At 40.7% G+C, this 18,812-nt stretch overlaps 3 protein-coding genes across 4 annotated transcripts in view; all 3 read left to right on the top strand.

The window, feature by feature from the left end:
* The window catches only part of LOC139718390 (SCO-spondin-like), a 362,530-nt gene that overhangs the window by 310,443 nt on the left and 33,275 nt on the right, over nucleotides 1-18,812 (top strand). The gene's annotated exons all lie outside the window — the stretch shown is intronic.
* On the top strand, nucleotides 849-17,033 carry LOC139718368 (DNA replication licensing factor mcm2-like). Its single transcript, XM_071629839.1, has 17 exons — nucleotides 849-854; nucleotides 1,813-2,006; nucleotides 4,631-4,800; nucleotides 5,567-5,652; nucleotides 6,340-6,514; nucleotides 7,219-7,438; nucleotides 7,781-7,988; nucleotides 8,461-8,595; nucleotides 9,127-9,318; nucleotides 9,944-10,037; nucleotides 11,159-11,409; nucleotides 11,859-12,023; nucleotides 12,779-12,937; nucleotides 13,424-13,576; nucleotides 14,107-14,289; nucleotides 15,146-15,301; nucleotides 15,979-17,033. Exons 1-17 carry the CDS (start codon nucleotides 849-851, stop codon nucleotides 16,087-16,089), a joined length of 2,658 nt encoding a protein of 885 aa, XP_071485940.1. The 3' UTR covers nucleotides 16,090-17,033.
* The window catches only part of LOC139718362 (origin recognition complex subunit 5-like), a 299,115-nt gene continuing 284,267 nt past the window's right edge, over nucleotides 3,965-18,812 (top strand). The window contains exon 1 of the mRNA XM_071629835.1: nucleotides 3,965-4,019. The gene's annotated coding sequence lies outside the window, so the exon portion shown is untranslated. The remainder of the gene's footprint in view (nucleotides 4,020-18,812) is intronic.

Raw genomic sequence — 18,812 nt, 5'->3', positions numbered from 1 at the left:
TTGAGTGAAGTATAGTAGGCCTACATCAAATAGTGTACCTCTATAAACATCAACATTGAACCATGGATGGCAATAGCAGAAAAGTGCAGTACAGAAACAGAAGGGTAGAAGGTCGACCAGGCTGTGTCAGCGGCAGTGCAGTATGTATGCGCTATGCGCCCCGGCGAGCGCAAGCGGTCGAGCGAGCTGGGGGAACTTGTTATCGTTGTTGTGATGGGCCAGTGCACTTCACAGGTGCACTTCTCAGTGGGCCAGCGGTATATTTCGCTGCTGTAAGCTTCGAAATTGATGCGTGACTGTAACAACCACTCGTAGTACATTATGTTTTCAGCGAAGGAACAGGACGTTTAAAGGTCCAACTTTTTTCAATGCCAGCAAAGTATATAAATATTCAAATAACATTTCATATTAATAATAAAGTTGCAACCACGAAAATTAAATAAATATAATTTTAATATTAATTGTAAAAAAATCAGTACTTTAAAATATACATATGTGTGGATTAATATGTATTCTTTTTTTTTATTGATAAAACACCTAAGTTAAGACTAGGTTGTCCAGACCTTCGCGGGGTTTTTGATCACGAGTGCACGTTGCGGGAAAATTCGCAGTCGCCGGATCCATACAAACCAAACCCCAGACCGTCTCGCCACGCACGTCCAGCTGCGCTGCCGTACCGCCAGCCGAGCAATCTTCGATCTTCACAACAATACTCATTGCGTGTGTTGTGATACCTGGCTGAAACGTCAATCGCGCAGAGCTAGAGTCAGGAGTCTAGCGTTACACTTTTTGCATCTTCAAACCCAGGGAAGTTTTCCTTTCAAGTTTCCAAGGCTGTCTACGCTAAAATGACGGTAAGTAAAACCTACTGAATTTCAATAACAATTATTGTCCTTTGCCCCTTTGGCTTTGCACTGTTTTCAAGTCAGTTTCGTTTCGCATGTGTTTGAAGTAGTGTGGAACCTCTTCTTCGACGCATCAAACATTCACAGAGTGTGGACATTTAAAAATGGCGTCCAATGTATTGTACTTTAAGTTTTCTACTGTCGTTCATGACCAAGACAAGTGAGGTCTTCCTTTATGTGTCGGATGTTCATGCATTTGGCATATAAATTGTAACAGTATGATGAGACTTAAATATAAATTAGGTATACATAAATTTTAAACTCTTAAGTAGGTTCTTAGTCCTACGACAAGTTAAATTAAATGTTAAATTTAACAGTTAACTTTTACTTAACATGGTTAGCTTTGGAGGGAGGTCTAATTTACTAATGTTACTCTAAGTTAGAAGCATTTTTTTTTTTAATTCCTGATGAAGATGATTTGTTCATTCCTTGCATGACTACGTTCAACCCAACACACGTGACACCAGCGGTAATCAAAAATTCATCCAACAATGGCACAGTTGCAGTTTTCCAGGATTTCTTCTTCGTAATGAAATTATAGAACCAACTCCCTAATACAGTATTTCAATGTCCGTCATTGTCTCTGTTCAAGCAAAATCTGAAGCAATTTCAATAGTATTTTTTCTTGGTCGCGCTCTGCTCTGTCCACACGTAGACCCTATTCCTAGTGCTCCTCAACAAGATAGCGTGGATGTGTCTTCTTGGACATTTTGCTGACTAAACCATGCAGATCGCAGATGATCAGCAGTTTTTGTTATTTTACAAAACTAATTAATAGGCCTAATGAATTGTTAGGCCTACAAACAATACAATCACTCTGATACAGAATGCGGATGAATGTGACTGATTACTAACATTAATGTTGTTAGTCTAACATTATTTTTTTCTTTTCTTTTCTTTTATGAAGGATCGTACCTCTGAGCCGTTTTCAGAACCCACAAGTCCAGGAATCATGGACCGCTCAACAAATCTGTTGTCTTCCAGCCCTGGACGCAGTGATCTACCTCCCTTTGAGGATGAGTCTGAGCTGCAAGGTGGAGATGGTGCTGATGTGGAGGAAGAAGAGGATGGAGAAGAGCTCTTTGGAGCAAACTTTGAAAGGTAGACTTTAAGTTTAGACCATGAGCTTCTGATATACCGGTAATAGTTTAGTTTTGGGAAATGTTAATGTTGCGATGATGACAACATTGGTTGACACATTTACAGTAGAGTGCAGGCCCCTTTATTCATTGAAGTGCATGTTCATATAGACCCACCAACAGTTGAGTTCCTATTCTCAATTTTTTAATGTGAATTGAAGGTTATGACTCTGTCTTTTTAAGGGCTTTGGACAATTTTAAGGACAGTATATACATAGTAGGGCTCTAAACACTGACTTGCAGAATAAATGATAGTAATTGACAGTGGTTTTGTCCCACTCAGTCATAATGCACTTGTCAATGTAATGACGCACCCCACTACCCCCGGACATGGGTGCGTCATGGTCATTTTTTGACTGACCACAAGGGGTTTTTGACGGACACCACAGTCACTTTTTTGACGGACATAACGCTGCAAGTGACGAACACCACAGTCACTTGTTTGACGGACAACACGTTGAAAGTGACGCACACCTCGGTCACTTTTTTGACGGACATCCTCGGTACATTTGACGCACCCCCGTAAATACTGAAACGATTTTTGCATACGTTTTATTCAAGCAATTTCATGTTCTTTTGGTTCGTACACATAATTTGTAAAAGTTTCGGCAAGTTTCCCTTACCATGTAAGCACCGTATTGTCATTCACCGTACATCACGCTGCTGCTACGATATATTCCGTACAGTAGTATGTATTCTGTGCGTGCAATCCATACATGACAATCACATGTGTGCAGAATGCGCTGTGTGTGCGCGGCCATTGCTAGTGCGGTGGATGCATACTGCTGCAGCGCAGGTAGGTACACACCACGCCACGGCATTCATATTCCCGCTCGAGTACTGCGTAACTACAGCCTAGTCGCTGTACGTAGAGATTCGCACAGCTAACAGCGTCGCGCGCGCATCTGGCCAGCTAGCTGGTCGGGCTATGCTGCTACGTACTACAGTACTAGTATACTTGGGTGACCCGCACCTCGTCATAGTTAATGTTTGCGCATATTTGAATCACATTTCGCCACTGAAATTCTTTGAAATCCAACTCACATACAGGAAAAATGCTGAAAATTCCAATGGAATCACAAGCTCACTGATCGATATCGAAAATTTGCAGCTATCGTCGTCAAACGCGAACGATGCGAAATAGCTGTGCGCTAAGGAAGGGGCCCGCAACTCGTCACCCGCGCTCCCATAGGCAAAGCACGTAAAAGACGTGTGCGGCTGACCGTGATGCTCCCATAGACATACACGTAAAAGATGCGTGCGGGGACAGTGGTGATACTTATAACACGTAGGGTCCTATTCCGATTAAAATTTCCGATTTTCGCGAAAAACTGTTCGGTTTTCACCAAAATTTGCTTGGCCCTGCCAAGTTTCAAGCATACTGAACACAGTCCCGGGCATAAATTTTTGTTTCGTGCGCTTAAAACGATTTTAAGCGGGGTGACGGTATTCGGGCCCCTGACGAGGTGCGGGTACCTCGCTATATCCCGCGAGCAGAAAATGGCATGCGGCAGGTAGGTCTTCTGCTGCCGTTATTCGACAGGAAAGATTGAACTAAGTTGTTACATCGCTGAACAGTCCTTGGTTTGAGATTGAGTATGCATGATTTCATGGGTTTGTTGGAGGGAAAATGTAAGGAGAAAGGGTGGCTTTTAAATTCTTTGCTTGCCAGATTCTGGCAAGCATTTTTTCCTCCTATTCCAAAACGCTTCCCGACTTTGATTTTCACTTGCAGCGGGAAAGCGCTCACTGTAATTTCACTCGCGGTACGTGCAAAAATGCGTGCAGTTTTCCATAGCCAAGTAACGTACCATGACGCACCCCTCGGTCAAAATTTTGACCGACAATGATGGGATTTTGACGCACCCCTCGGTCAAAAATTTGACGGACAAAGCTGGTAAAATGACGAACACCTGGGTCACAAATTTGACGGACCAAACGAGGAAATGACGCACCCATGTCCGGGGGTAGTGGGGTGAGTCATTACATTGACAAGTGCATAATCATAACATCTATTGCATTGCTGATATTCTAGATTTGATAATCTTCTTCAGCTTCAGGAGACCAGGCAGGAGATACATCAGGCTTACCACCACCACAAAAAAAAAAGAGAAAAAAAGAGAGAATTAAAAAAGAATGGTTAATATGAGAAATATATATATATTTTTTTAATCAAAGAGACATTTTGATCTGGAAGCTGGTACCCATTCTCATGGTTACAATCTTTATTTACAAATGAAACTGTTTTTTTTTTTTCAGATTTGCTCTAAAATGACAACCTTGGCCCTGTTAAATCAAGAAGAATTTGGGAAAGCATTTTGCAAGATTTGCTCTAAATTATATTTTGCAGCAGTTAACATTGCCATAATTCTCACTTAGTCAGAATGCATGTTAGAGTATGATGGTCTTTATTTACAGGTTATAAATTTATATAAAAGCATTGTAGTAGCGATTTGCATCACAGCGAGAGAGGCAGAGACAGGGAAAATCTATATCAAAGTGAAAGAAGGAATACAACAGAAGCATGTGAATGAAAAGTCAAGTCACTAATACGTGTCTCTTGTCTTGCCAAAACAAAAAATAAAGGGATTACCGAGCCATACCTGCACTGGACCGGTATGATGGAGGCCACCTTGATGACGAAGATTATGACTCCATGGCGCAGGAGGACAGGGTGGCAGCTGAGCGGGCGATGAGGAAGAGGGACAGAGAAGAAGCCATTGCCCAGGGGCGCATGAGGCCGGGTCTCCTTTATGGTATGTTCCATCGTCACCGGATGAAAATCTTTATCATAATATAGATCATAAATGCAGGTCTGCAAAGTCTCCCTTATGCTGTGGGAGTCTTCCTGAAAACATAAATATCTCCTCCAGTCTCGATAAGGGAATGTAAAAATCTCTCTGATTCAGGGATTATTTTTGCCTACTGAGATGTATGTGACACACAAGCAACTCCCTGAACTGCTTTTTGGGATCTTCGTGATTTTGACAGCCTGATAAATGGATTTAGATGGCCGGAAAGCATGTAAAGAATTTGTGAATATATCCACATTGTGACTTGCTCTAATTACATTCCATTTTTCCATACAAACCTGGGTCTACCCTTTTTTCCTCATCCAACAGTGATTTTCAGCTCCATACTTTCAGGGCACCATTTTATGAAAGTTGTCAGTCTCTGACAATCACCATAGTAACAGTCAGTGACCAGAGCTTCTCAGCCAATCAAAACCAAGAATTTTACTGAAATTGTCCGAGACTGACAACTCGTCAGGGCTGACAGCTTTCATGAAATGGTGCCCAGAGCCATACACAGCAGTAAGAGCTTAAATATTTTAGATTTTGAATCCATGTCCAACATCAATTATGAGCAAACATATGAATATAAGAGAGAGGAGATGATGCCTCATTCTCCTGTGAAAACCCATGTCGGCTTCATATCCATGTGCAAAACTTTCTATTCCCTACTGCCTCCCTTTATAGGTAGTTTTTGTTAACCCCGTAATTCTATCTCTTGCATCATCAGAGGACAGTGATGAGGAGGATGAGAGACCGACCCGCAGGAGGAGGCTGGCTGAGAGGGCAGCAGAGGGTATTGAGGATGATGAAGAGGTGTGTGACAATATTATTACAGTGTATATGTAATGAGTCATCACGAAAGCCATATAACGTAGGATTTTTTTCTGGCATATGTTGATTCTCCAGATGCTAAGCTTCAAATCCATATATATAATTTTCCTTACTTCATTACAAGTAAGATAATTATTTTTTTTTTTTAATGATTGAGAGTCACAAAACTGTTTAAAGTGTATATTGGCAATATCGGCTCACCATGTATTTTTCTTCCTTTTACGATCCCTGACTGTGTTTGAGTAACAGCTGTATACACCACGTGTTTGATGGTGATGATGATGTTGATTATTAGAAATAGCAATAGTACTGCTGTAATTACTGCAATTATTTGCCATGTATGACGCTAAGTCAGTATTATCACACTGATGATGCCAATCAGTCCATGTGCATTGTCTTGGTAGAGGCAATAACTCAGTCATTTTTCATCTAGTTCTATGTCACTGAGTGACAATGTACTTTCTTCTATGACCAAGGGATTCTTGGTGAAACTTACTGACAAGCAAGGAAGTGAGAAACGCACATTTCATGCCATTATTTTCAGAGGACGCAAAATGTATATAATACTGGAACAAATTTTTTCTTTCGTTGATGAGCAGTATGAATTCATTCGTTTCCGTGTCAGATTTGACACTAAATGTTAAGCTTTTGTCAAAATTCCGTCGACAGATGATCGAGAGCATTGAGAATCTGGAGGACATGAAGGGACACTCGGTGAGGGAGTGGGTCTCGCTGGCTGCACCCCGCCTGGAGATCTACAACCGCTTCAAGAACTTCCTTTGCACCTTTGTCGACGACAAGGGGCACAACCTATACCGGGAGAAGATCAGGCAGATGTGTGAAGGTTAGAATGCCATTAACCCCCTCTGGGTCACTGCCCCCAGAGAATTCATCTGGTCTTGTACAGGATAGTGTCACTTTTGGGTGTGATAGGGTTAATGACAAGGAGTGATTACTCAGGCACACCAGACTAAAAAAGCGTTATTTTTAAATGCTGCTAGAATATGCCTAAATGATTTTAGGAGTGCTTTTTTGTCCTTGTTTTGGAAAAACAAAACAAAACAAAACTTTGCTTTATACTTATCCAATATGTTAATGGGAGGGTAAAAGGGAGAAACGGTAGATATCACGCAGCTGAAGGCATCTCCAAAGTTGATGTAGTTAGTTGCATTACTGTTTCATGATGAAAATACATTGTACTCCTCTTGAAGCTTCACAGATTATTGTATCTTCCCTTTAATTTACTTTTCACTTAATGACACAAATTTCAGTATTGAATTTCACCTTCAGTATAAGAAGATTTGTCTCACATTTTAACAGATTCAAATCTTTGATCTTGAAAATGAGGTTAAAAATTTAAAAAAATGTACATTTATTGTGTTTGTATGAAACATATGCTCATGAGTACTATTTCTATTTAAAGAAAAAAGATGGTAATGTGTCCCACTGATGCATAATGATGAGAGCAGTTGAATGCCTTTTGCTTGTTATAAGTCAAATTTGCAGAATTTCATGTATTGTTCCCATGACAACCTCACTCCGCTACAGGCAACAAAGAGAGCCTCGTCGTGGATTACAACATCTTGGCCTCCCAAGAGCAGGTCCTGGCTTACTTCCTCCCCGAGGCGCCCACTGAAATGCTGAAGATATTCGATGAGGCTGCCAAGGAAGTGGTGCTGGCGATGTTCCCCAAGTACGAGCAGATTGCCAAGGAGATTCATGTTCGCATTGCTGAGCTGCCATTGGTTGAGGAGCTCAGATCACTCAGGTTAGAGCAAACTATATGTTGCTTCTCTTTTGACACCACTGTATATCACAATAAAGATTTCTTTCCTTCCTCCCTTTATCTGAAGAGTTTAATTTTAGTTTAGTTTAGTTTTTATGCCTCTGCCATGAAGTGGTGCCAGAGGCATTATTTCACTCTGCATTATGTCATGAGATAAAGATCATTTGTCTGTACCTAGTTATCTCAAAAAGAGTAAAAAAGAACATTTTCTTTCTTTTGTATGCCTTGAGATAAATATCATATCTCTTCCTTTCTTCATCTTTTTTTACTTCTTCTGTGCATATGAAGATAAATATCCTTTTATATCCTCCTCTCTGCATCTAGGCAGCTTCACCTGAACCAGCTGATCAGGACAAGTGGGGTCGTGACCAGCTCCACCGGCATCATGCCCCAGCTCAGCATGATCAAGTACGACTGTCCCAAGTGCGGCTTCGTCCTGGGGCCGTTCTACCAGAGCCAGAACCAGGAGGTCAGGCCGGGCTCCTGCCCCGAGTGTCAGTCCACCGGACCGTTTGAGATCAACATGGAACAGGTATTGGCAGAATCTATGCTGATGGATAGATTTATTGATGCTATACAACAACATGAACAAAATATGATTCGTCACTTACTCCTGTCACAGATGCTGTGACGAGATTTCAAATTTGACAGAAATCCTCAAAAGATTTCTTTTGAATCCTTTATTAATGCATTTGTTTGGAGGAATTGCTTGTTGGTTAAACTATTGTAATGAATTAACTATGCTATTTCAAATATCATTTGCTCTAGAAAAATTGATATCAAAACAGTTTCAGTTCTCTTTAAATGTCTGTATAACGTTAGTTGCCCATGAATAGGAAGCCCCAGTTCATGATCTCATTATTTTTGCTACAGATGATATTTGTTAACATTAAAACACTATTGCATTCAACTTTTAAAAGTATCTACAACTGTCGACACAGTACAATTCAAAGCAAGTCTGTAATGTCCTTCTTGTTTTATTTTTGTTCTCCTTACTCCTTCAGACCCTGTACCAGAACTACCAGCGAATCACCATCCAGGAGAGTCCGGGCAAAGTGGCGGCAGGACGACTCCCACGCTCCAAGGACGCCATCTTGCTGGCTGATCTAGTGGACAGCTGCAAGCCCGGTGATGAGATTGTAAGTATGCCCTTGCCAGCTGGCGTGCTGACTCATTTTTTCTAAAATAATGATAATTTATAAGCATATGAATATGCAAGTAAAGGCATCTCAGAAAGAGGCTGTGGACAATTAAAACTATATCAGCATTTTGTGCATGGTACAAGAGTTTTGGTATCTCATTGTAAAAGTTCGTTACAGTTTGGCCAGGAGGGGGAAAAATCTCTGATGAATCCCAAATTTCTATGAATATTTTCAGATGCTTGATGATTTTCAGTATTACCTTGGTGTTGATACAAAGGCATTTGCATGTGACAGTAAACATTAACTGTATGTTTGGTCATGCCATGTTTTAGTTCATGTTCATATCAAGAAGTATACTGAAGTAAAACATTTTTGCTCTGATATCACGATGAGAACATGTAACAGTGAATGATAGAGAAATTCATATATCTTTGTACTTCCCTTATATAAAGTCATGAGAATTTTGATACAGGTTCTCATGTGACTGTCGATGATTTCATAAGAGTTCTGTGTTGTTTAACTCTGCAGGAATTGACAGGGGTGTACCACAACAATTACGATGGCTCCTTGAACACGGCCAACGGCTTCCCTGTGTTCGCTACGGTGATCCAGGCAAACTACATCACCAAGAAAGACGACAAGATGGCGGCCGGAGCACTCACAGACGATGACATCAAGGCCATAGTGGCGCTTTCCAAAGATGAAAGGATTGGGGAAAGGGTGAGAAAAAAAAAAATCTGTTATTTTTAATCACAAAAGAACTGAGTGCATTTTCTTAGCTTAACCCATCGAGGACGAGTCCCGAGTGTACTCAGGCAAGGGTCTTGGTAGCAAAATCAGCCCGTCCTAAACAGGTTAATACAAAATGCCCAATGGGCACCACTGAGATCTTCATGCTACCTTGGATCTTGAACACATTGTTGGAAACAATTACCTGATAAAGATTTGATTTGAAATATAATGTGGATGCAGTGTTACTTTGAGCTTTTGACATCGGCTGCTGAAGTGTACCTGCTGAAAACTATATTCCCAAACCTCATACAGAATGTACAGTATAATTTTATATTCTGTTCAGTAACTTTTGTTGGCATTGAAAAACAGTCTTCAGTGGGTATGATAAATTCCACTTCTTTGATAGCTTTAAATACAAGCTTGTATATTTCCATTCAATGTCTATTTTCTTTATGCTGTTTTTTTCAACATCGCTATGCTAACTCGTTGTCATTTGCTGGTGTTATGCAATTATATCCTCCATAAACAGTACCGGTACTTTATGGAAACCATAATAGAATTTCAGTTGTTAAATCAGTGTGTGTGTCTCTCTCTCTTTCCGTATAAAATGCAGATTTTTGCCAGCATTGCCCCATCAATTTATGGCCATGATGACATCAAGAGGGCTATCGCACTGTCCCTCTTTGGTGGAGAGCCCAAGAACCCAGGTAAATAAGTTATGTAATACGAAAATGAATACTGAGGAAGATTTGTATACATATAAAGGTTAATTATTGATACTTTAAGTATTTGATGTTTTGGGCAAGTTGACTGTCTTTAGACAGAAATTAGGCTCAAACCAAGTGGAGGTGAGTCTTCATTGCACCTCTTTCTCATTTTTCATGATTTTCTAACCTTCTTCCCCTCTCCTCCCTCTTTTCTGGTTAATCATTCTCCTCCCACCGATAGCTAAACCTTTTACTTGATTCTCACTCTATTCTACCTTACAACTGTCCCCGTCTTCTATTTTCTGGTCTCCATTAAGGCAACCTCAACTTCCAGCCCACCATGGTCCTTCAACTGTCACTACTTGCTTTCCTTACACTTTCCCTATGTTGCTTCCCTCCTACACTCTCCTCTTTCTTATTTTGCCAAACAACAGCACTTTTAGGGACTTCATACACATGGTGTTACTGCAGACATCTCTTCCTCATTTACATCACCATGCAAAACTTTTAAAGAACACAAATGGATGATATCACTCACTTGTCTATTAATCAGTTAAAAAGGCTGAAGTTTTATTGCAGTGTATGTAAGAAAAGCTGGTTGTTGGAGGCTCCTTGCATTTTCTCTCTTTCTTCACTTGCGACTTTATTCATGTACATGCTGAGACATGTATTTTGTTTCTGTGACATTTGCTCCTGCATCAATGGCTCCCATGAAATATTTGCACACTAAGCCAACCATGAATTCTGCCCACAAACATAGCCCTTACCCTAATCCTAATCTTCGCATCAAACTAGACTTAAGACCCTATCGCAACCCTAACCCTAAGTCCTCGGAGAAAATAAGACTGGGGCAATTGCTGTAGGAGCAGATGTCATGTCACCTCAATTCCTGTTGCTGATAAAGGTCATGTTTAGAAAAGGTTACGAACCTTTTATGGTAACAAGGTGTATTAAGTGTATGTTTTAATTGTTTTGTTCTTTTGTGACCAGCGACATATGTGAAATTTTGACTTAAGTGATTAATCAATGATTCGTCAATTGACTTGTCTGAGTGCATATGAGCTTTTTTTCAAATAAGCAAAACATGTAAGTTTTGTTCTTGTGGCTGTTAAAATTTCCAGGTCAGAAGCACAAAGTGCGTGGTGACATCAACATTCTGGCCTGTGGTGACCCCGGAACAGCTAAGTCACAGTTCCTCAAGTACGTAGAGAAGACAGCGCCGAGGGCAGTATTCACCACCGGTCAAGGAGCATCGGCCGTCGGTCTGACAGCCTACGTCCAGCGGAACCCGGTCTCCAGGGAGTGGACGCTGGAAGCCGGTGCCTTGGTCTTGGCCGACAAAGGAGTCTGCATCATCGATGAGTTCGACAAGGTGAAGTCATGGGTCATTGGTCATGCACCGTGTTAAAATTTTTGCAGCTACTGATATATCAACAACAGATTACAAGAAGTTGCTTTATTCTTACCCCTTCTATGGAGTACAGTGCACTCCCTTTATAACGAACACAGTTATAACAAAATTTCGGTTACAGTGAAATTTCAATATAATGAAAGAAAACTGCTGGTCGCGAGGACTTAGTTTTTTAATGGGATCCCACTGTATGTGTGAAATATGATAAATTTGTTTGTAACTATTCATTTTCTGTGACTCCCCCTCTTCACACATTTAGAAAAAATCAATTTGACTTCAGACAGATAGGTAGTACGTTGGCTGTATATTTGAAAATAGTCCAACCTTAATTTCTTAGCTGGTATGAACATAACCACAGCTCGCAGTGCCATCTCTCTCTAATATTTCAATTCTCCCTCTAATTTGCGTAGATGAATGATGCAGACCGAACCAGCATCCATGAAGCCATGGAGCAGCAGAGTATCTCCATCTCAAAGGCGGGCATCGTCACCTCGCTACAGGCTCGTTGCAGTATCATCGCCGCGGCCAACCCCATTGGAGGACGATACAACCCCTCCCTCACTTTCTCAGAAAATGTGAGTGTCTTGTGAATCCAGGCTGTCAAGATTTCAGTTTACTGGTTGCTAGCTACTTATGAACATAGAAAGAGAACACGTAATTCCATGTTTCCAAAGATATCAGTTTCATTTACAAGAAAGTTTGATGTCAGTAAAGTTAGATTGTTCATCATCTTTGAAGAAGTACTCCAGTAATTTATTATGAGAAGAATTTTATTGGTATTTCAGGTGTGAAAGTTTTGTTCAAGAGAGAAAAATGATGGCAAAGTGGCGTAACACAAATGCAGTCTACTCTACTTGAGTATCTATCAGCTTGTGATATGAATTTATTTGCAGTGAAGAGGCCTATGTGATCTTGTGTTGCATCATCAAACCTATCAGAAATGCTTATTTTGACTTATCAGCCAAAAGAGAATATATGAGAGATAAGAGAAAGCACGAATACCAACAGACAAATTCTTGCTAGTGCCTATAGATTACGATAAAACAAAAAAAGTTTTGCATGCATGAAAGTTTTGTGAATTGTGTGAGGAGCCATGATTCGCGAAAGAAAAAATTCACACAAAAGTTTTGCTAACAAATCCCTGTATTACTAGTACATGTACATGTAGTATTTAATTATGCTTTTTATGATTTGCAATTCACAAAGTTTCATGCCGTGAAAAAAAAAAAATTGGCCGCCAAATCCAATTCTCGAAAGCAAATGTTTCTGGTTTTACAGTACTCATTAGCTCAAAGCTTTGACTCCCGCCACTTGTTTTCCTTTGCCCCAGGTTGATCTGACCGAGCCCATCCTCTCCCGTTTTGACATCCTCTGCGTTGTCCGTGACACAGTGGACCCCGTGCAGGATGAACTCCTGGCCAGGTTTGTGGTGGACAGTCACATCAGACATCATCCGTCGCACGCTGACTCCTCCATGGACGATCTACCAGTAAGTTGGGACACAAACTGCTGGACAAGCTCTTGTGAAGCTCTTGTGAAGATCACGTTGAGAAGAAAAGGATAATGCTCTTTATCACTGACAGATGAACTTCTCTCACTCACAGTCCAGTTTTGCTGACTGTCATAGCTCCAATATTCCAGACTTCTTTTTTTTTTTCAAACCCTCTCATTGTTCTTGGGGACAGGATGGTTGGAAATCTAATGGCATATAATTCACTGATGCACGAACATTTACAAGTGTGGAGAAATATTCCTGTGCAAGTGAAAAAGCCGTTTTCAATTACACTTTGAGTGCAAAGAGAGTTCAGTTTTTATCTGAAGCTTTTCTGATGTCAGTAAATGTGATTTATTTCTTTCATTTTATCAACACTATTGTGGAGACCATAATATTGGTTCTGGCCTGCTTAGATCTGTACTAGTATTATGTGTGAGAATTTAATTTCAATTAATTCCCCCAACAATAACCCATATCCAGGAACTGCCAACAACTTCTGGGTTGGAGAAGATTCCCCAGGACATCCTGAAGAAGTACATCATCTACGCCAAGGACAAGGTCCACCCCAAACTTCACCACATGGACCAAGAGAAGGTGGCCAAGATGTACTCTGACCTCCGCAGGGAGTCCATGGTAAGGCATGGCTTTTCATTGCTTCTTTCCTGTAGTCTACAGTGGTGCGGAGGCAGTTTTCAACTTCTGAAGTGTGACATGTGCGTTACATTGTATTGAACTCTAAACGTGTTGCATGACTTCAACAATGTAGTAAGGTATATTTCGCAGTAAAACGACCATCTGTTCGTAGCAGGCAACACCACTCAGAGCCTCTACTGTAAAGTACCATAAACATCATGTAGAGTAGATGCCAGTAGTAATGAATTATTGTTTGGATTAATAATAATAATAATAATAATTACTGTACTCATTCTATATCAATTTTATATAGACTGTCCAAATGACATTTGTTTTGAAAGCAAGATGATATTGATCAGAGGGGTAAAGGTTAAGGTGTGAATTTTCTTTAAAACATTTGTATTTGTCAGTTTTGCAGTTTCCGTCACTCAAAGTAAGTGGTTTTCTTAAAAGCAGAGATATTTTTACCTAGTTTAGAGTAAACATTTTCATGGTTCAGTACTGATTTCTCAAATCTTTTGCTACGTCAGGCAACGGGAAGCATTCCAATCACCGTGCGTCACATTGAGTCCGTCATCCGCATGGCCGAGGCCAACGCCCGCATGCACCTCAGGGAGTACGTGAACGAGGACGACGTCAACATGGCGATCCGCGTCATGCTCGAGAGCTTCATTGACACCCAGAAATACAGCATCATGAGGAGCATGCGAAAGGTGAGGCAACCCCCACTCTTCATTGATCGCTGTCAATGGTGGTTCATCTAGATATTGGTCCACTCCCTCCAGCTCTTTTCAATGTCAGGTTTAAAGGGAAATTCCATCCTGATATTATATGCTTTGTATGAAAAGAGAAAAATCTGAGAAGTAGACTGGTGAAAATTTTTGGAAAAAATTGGACATATTAAATAGTAATGAATTGTTAAAGTTAAGAGAATAAGACAAATTGGCAACCCTGTGTTCTATGTGTTGAGCAGCTCTCCATTTGTATTGTAAACAAATTTTCACAAATTTTCATTTTTCTCGGTTATTATGGCTTAGGCAGAACTTACCAGCTGGGGAAGACACTGAAAAACATATTGCTCTAATCGGGGCGAGACAGCAGTTTTTTAATTCTGGTGGCCTGTTGAAGCCACTAATATCTTTAAATTTAAAATTTTGGTTGCCCAAAATAAAAGAAACCAAATCAATCCATTTCGAATTCTACTTGCCCAATTAGGCTTGAAGAAGGTAACCTTAATTTTTGGAAATTTGGTGGCCTGATGTCAACTTTTGGTGGCCCCGGTCCACTGGGCCACGAAAGAACAGGCCTGAATTTGTTTTTTTCCTCGGAAGAAAATGAAAATTGGTGAATTTTTCGTGCAGTTGCAAGCCAACATAGTTGTATGGATTGGTCTAGCATTCCTGAACACTAATGCAAAAAGAAATTACAAGATCAGATATGACTGAATGAATTATGTGTTGTATGACATTCATGATGTCCAAATTGAAAAGTAAGTCGAGCCAATCATCAGCATGAATGAAAGTGATATTTACTAATGTCTCCTTCTATTTTCTCCTCTCAATCAAACAGAACTTCTCCCGCTACCTGACGTTCCGTCGTGACAACAACGAGCTCCTCCTCTTCGTCCTTAAGCAGTTGGTCCAGGAACAGATGTCGTTCCACCGGACCAGGTATGGAACCGACCAGGACATCGTGGAGATCTCAGAGAAAGACTTGGCAGATAAGGTGAGTTGGAAATTTTTGAGGTGTTGTGTCCCATTACAGGCAAGGTCAACCGTTACACATCGATACATGACTGTACATGTTTTCTCATTTCTGTGTGATGAAGACAGTTCTTGTAAACAGTTAAAACAATTTCCAGCAGAGGTCATCCCATCTTTTTGTATTTTGTAGCTCCGGAGAAAGTGAAAGAGACAAAGTTAAGGTTAATATGCCATAGAAAGATAGGATATCAAACAAAGATTATGATATTTCAAAGAATAAAGTTTTGTATACGTCGCCCTTGATTCAGTTTATGTGTGACAGAGTTGATATATCTGAATTTTTAATGAGGTCACTGACATAAACCAAACGTGGAGGGGAGAAATTAGCCTTCTATCTTTGTGTTTTCATGATTACAGAGAAGACTCCTCTGGTTTCATGATCAGTAAAATCTGTACTGATAGACTTTGTCGGGTGTTTTTAGGCTTTTCTTGAAAATTCTATATGCAAAACTGATCTGTGCAAAGCAGTAATGTCAAAGTAGAAAGAAGAAGAGGAAAAGATAATATCTGCATCGATGTTTTTACGTAAGTAATATGATAATGATCTCTTCTCACATGATATTGCCTGCTATACCCATGCTGCTGACCTTTGAACTTAGATTGACCCTCATCTTCTTCATGTGTCCCTTTGTCCACCAGGCACGGCAGATCCACATCCACAACCTCTCGGCTTTCTTCGAGAGCGAGATCTTCAAGGTCCACAAGTTCACCCATGACACAAGGAGAAAGATCATCGTCCAGTCTTTCTAGGATCACGTACTTGTGCAGGGCAGATGCTTGCATTTGTACAGGGAAGAGAGAGACTTTTCAACTGCGCCAGACATTTTGTACCTTGTGGAGATAACGGCTTTGTTGGAATGTGCCCGATCAGGGGACCAAGACTTTTTTTTCCAAGACCATTAGCTCTGGTGGTGCTTCTATTGGATATGGATCAGAATTTACAAGGTTGAACTTGTACATGAGAATTTTACCCTTTAATATTGTTCTTTTTGGTGAGGATGTACAAATGGCTTTCCCATGATTCTTCACATAACCCAGAACAATTTGATGATCTTGCATTGTCTTCATTCAAGAAAGAGGGAAAAAGACATCTGTCATGTTGATAATAGCAGTTGATTCACAATAGTTACGTTCAGACGGCAGGCCCTAACCTCGAGGTTAGGAAACCTCGAGGTTTAGCTCTTGCCCCCTAACTACGACGTGTGTCCACACGACGAATTTTAACCTCGAGGTTAAGCTTCTGCCCCCCGTAACTACGAGTGGGTCCCACTCGATGTTAAAACCACAAAACCGAAAGTTTCAGCCCACACTGCTAACATTAGTAACAAGGCGTCTATTTATTCTTTAGTCCAACCCTGTCGGACTCGCTTACAGGTACTCTTTTTCTCTGTCATGGTATGCAGAGATAGCCCTGCACTGATGACTTTATGCCTTTGTGAAGATATTCGTCGAAAACATTTTTTTTTAGCGTCGGAGAAGAATATAGAATACAGTAGCGAGTTCGACGTGTTCAGTTTCAGAGATCAAGCGCATGGGAAGAAAAGATGATGTTGTTGTGTCGTGCGTCATAGGTTTTTCACGTGTAGTGTATTTGTGGTGTACGTTTGGGAGGTTGACCCGGAAGCAGAGGGAAATTGTGGGGGCTGGAGTTTACGGCGAGGTCACTCTTAACTTCGAGTTCGTTGTTTTTTGTGTCCACACGGTGCTTAACTACAAGTGGGGACCCCCCGCGGCTCGTGGTTAGAGCGCTAACCATAAGATTTCTCGTGGCTTGAAACATCGAGCAAACCTCGAGGTTTGCTAACTACGAGTGCGTCTTCACGGTCCCTAACTACAAGCTCTAACCTCGAAGTTTCCTAACTTCGAGGTTAAGGGCTCCCGTCTGAACGTAACTAATAGCTTGTCCAGTTATTCTCGACAAGAAATACTGTGGGATTTTGTGTATTTGATTAGAGGATCAGTGTGGCTTTTCTTCTGTTAATCTGTTATATATTTTGTCTTTTTGTAGTGAAAAGATACATGTAGCTAATTGACATTCAGGAATAAGCTTCATAAAGTCAGTTGATCAACAGCTTGCATACAAGTTCTTGACAGTTTATTGATAATATTTATTGCCAGAGGGTGTACAGTTGTATGTGTATTTGCCTTGGTTATCAGAAATCAAAGCAGTCTGTCAGATCCACCCAAAAAAAACATTACAAGAAGACCTTCTGTAAAGCTGGCCATAATAAGCAAGTCCAACTTGATGTGCAGTGACCCCACCTAAATCGACGACAAGTGACTGTTCTTTGAAGACAGGTGGTCTTTGTGGATATGAAGTCACTTTGTGTGTGTGTGTGTGTGCGTGTCTCTCTCTCTCTCTCTCTCTCTCTCTGTCTGTGTGTCTGTATTCAATGACTCAGGAGGTTGACTTTGTCAAGGGGAGGTAGTAGAATACTGAAGTTGTGATGTCACAGTCTTTTGTTATAACTTGGGTTGGAACCAGGTGCACACATAAACACATGGGCTAGGTGAGGTTGTTCAGGACCAGTTTCCATGGCGATGAATGGATGTGACATCACACTTGGCAAACTATGGATCACATGTTGCTTTGTCATAAGACGTTTACTCATGTCGTACGGGAGCTGCGTTTGTGGAGTAGTGTTTGTCTAATGGTAGTGATCAACAGGTTTACAGTTCAGACCATAAATGGGTAAATACTTTTAACTTGGGGTGTAGCAACATTGAAACAATGCAGATTGTTTGATGTGTGTCAATTCATTAATTTCAAGGAATTTTACCCAGTGATTACTGATGGTGCATGCATTATGTTGAAATTGTGTGCATATATGAAAGGTACAGTTGTATCTGTTGTTCAGGGGTAGTTTACAAGGGCTTTGAGCATTCCAAGTTCCTTTATACATTCTTTCTGGAAAAAAACAAAAAGTTGTGTAGCATTATCGGTATATTACGATCTGTTAACTCTTTGCCTATGATGCAGGTCTTGAATGCTGATACACAATTTCCAGGCATTGGCATTTAAACAATAACAGCCATGAAAATGAGTGAAGCCTTGAAGCTGAATATGTGGCTTTCCAATTTCCGGGAATATCAAGGTTTTGACATTGTGATTCAGGCATACGAAAGAATGAGTCTTTGTCCATTGCACGACCATAAATATTGCACGAGCCGGATCGTTTAATTTGTATTGCCCCAGAATTTGCGACCTTCAACCGCTCTATTGGGGATGCTGTTATCATTCTGGCCACTAGCCAGCATTACACAGGGGATCAATATCTCGTCAATATCGTCACGATCATTCAACTGAGCTATTAAGGTGCCGTGGGGCAGCCCTTTGTAAGATATGTACATAGCGACCTTGTTTCCATTCGTAATGCAGATTGACAGGTGATAGGGATGTACCTTCGCAGGTATTTAGACTTGATGGTTGCCTTTGTGTGTAAAATTCATTCATCTTTAGCACAAGTGATGAA

Source organism: Diadema antillarum, unplaced genomic scaffold (genome assembly GCF_040938485.1).
Source record: "Diadema antillarum isolate AM-2024a unplaced genomic scaffold, OU_Dant_1.0 scf00000093, whole genome shotgun sequence".
NCBI lineage: Eukaryota > Metazoa > Echinodermata > Echinoidea > Diadematoida > Diadematidae > Diadema > Diadema antillarum.
The sequence above is the reverse complement of the archived record's forward strand: the minus strand, read 5'-3'. Positions and strand labels throughout refer to the sequence as shown.

Excerpts from the sequence above, each read along its gene's own strand:
- LOC139718368 (XM_071629839.1), top strand. Across the intron at positions 8,596-9,126 it reads GCAAGCCCGGTGATGAGATT|GAATTGACAGGGGTGTACCA; the intron begins GTAAGTATGCCC and ends TTAACTCTGCAG. Across the intron at positions 10,038-11,158 it reads TGGAGAGCCCAAGAACCCAG|GTCAGAAGCACAAAGTGCGT; the intron begins GTAAATAAGTTA and ends TAAAATTTCCAG.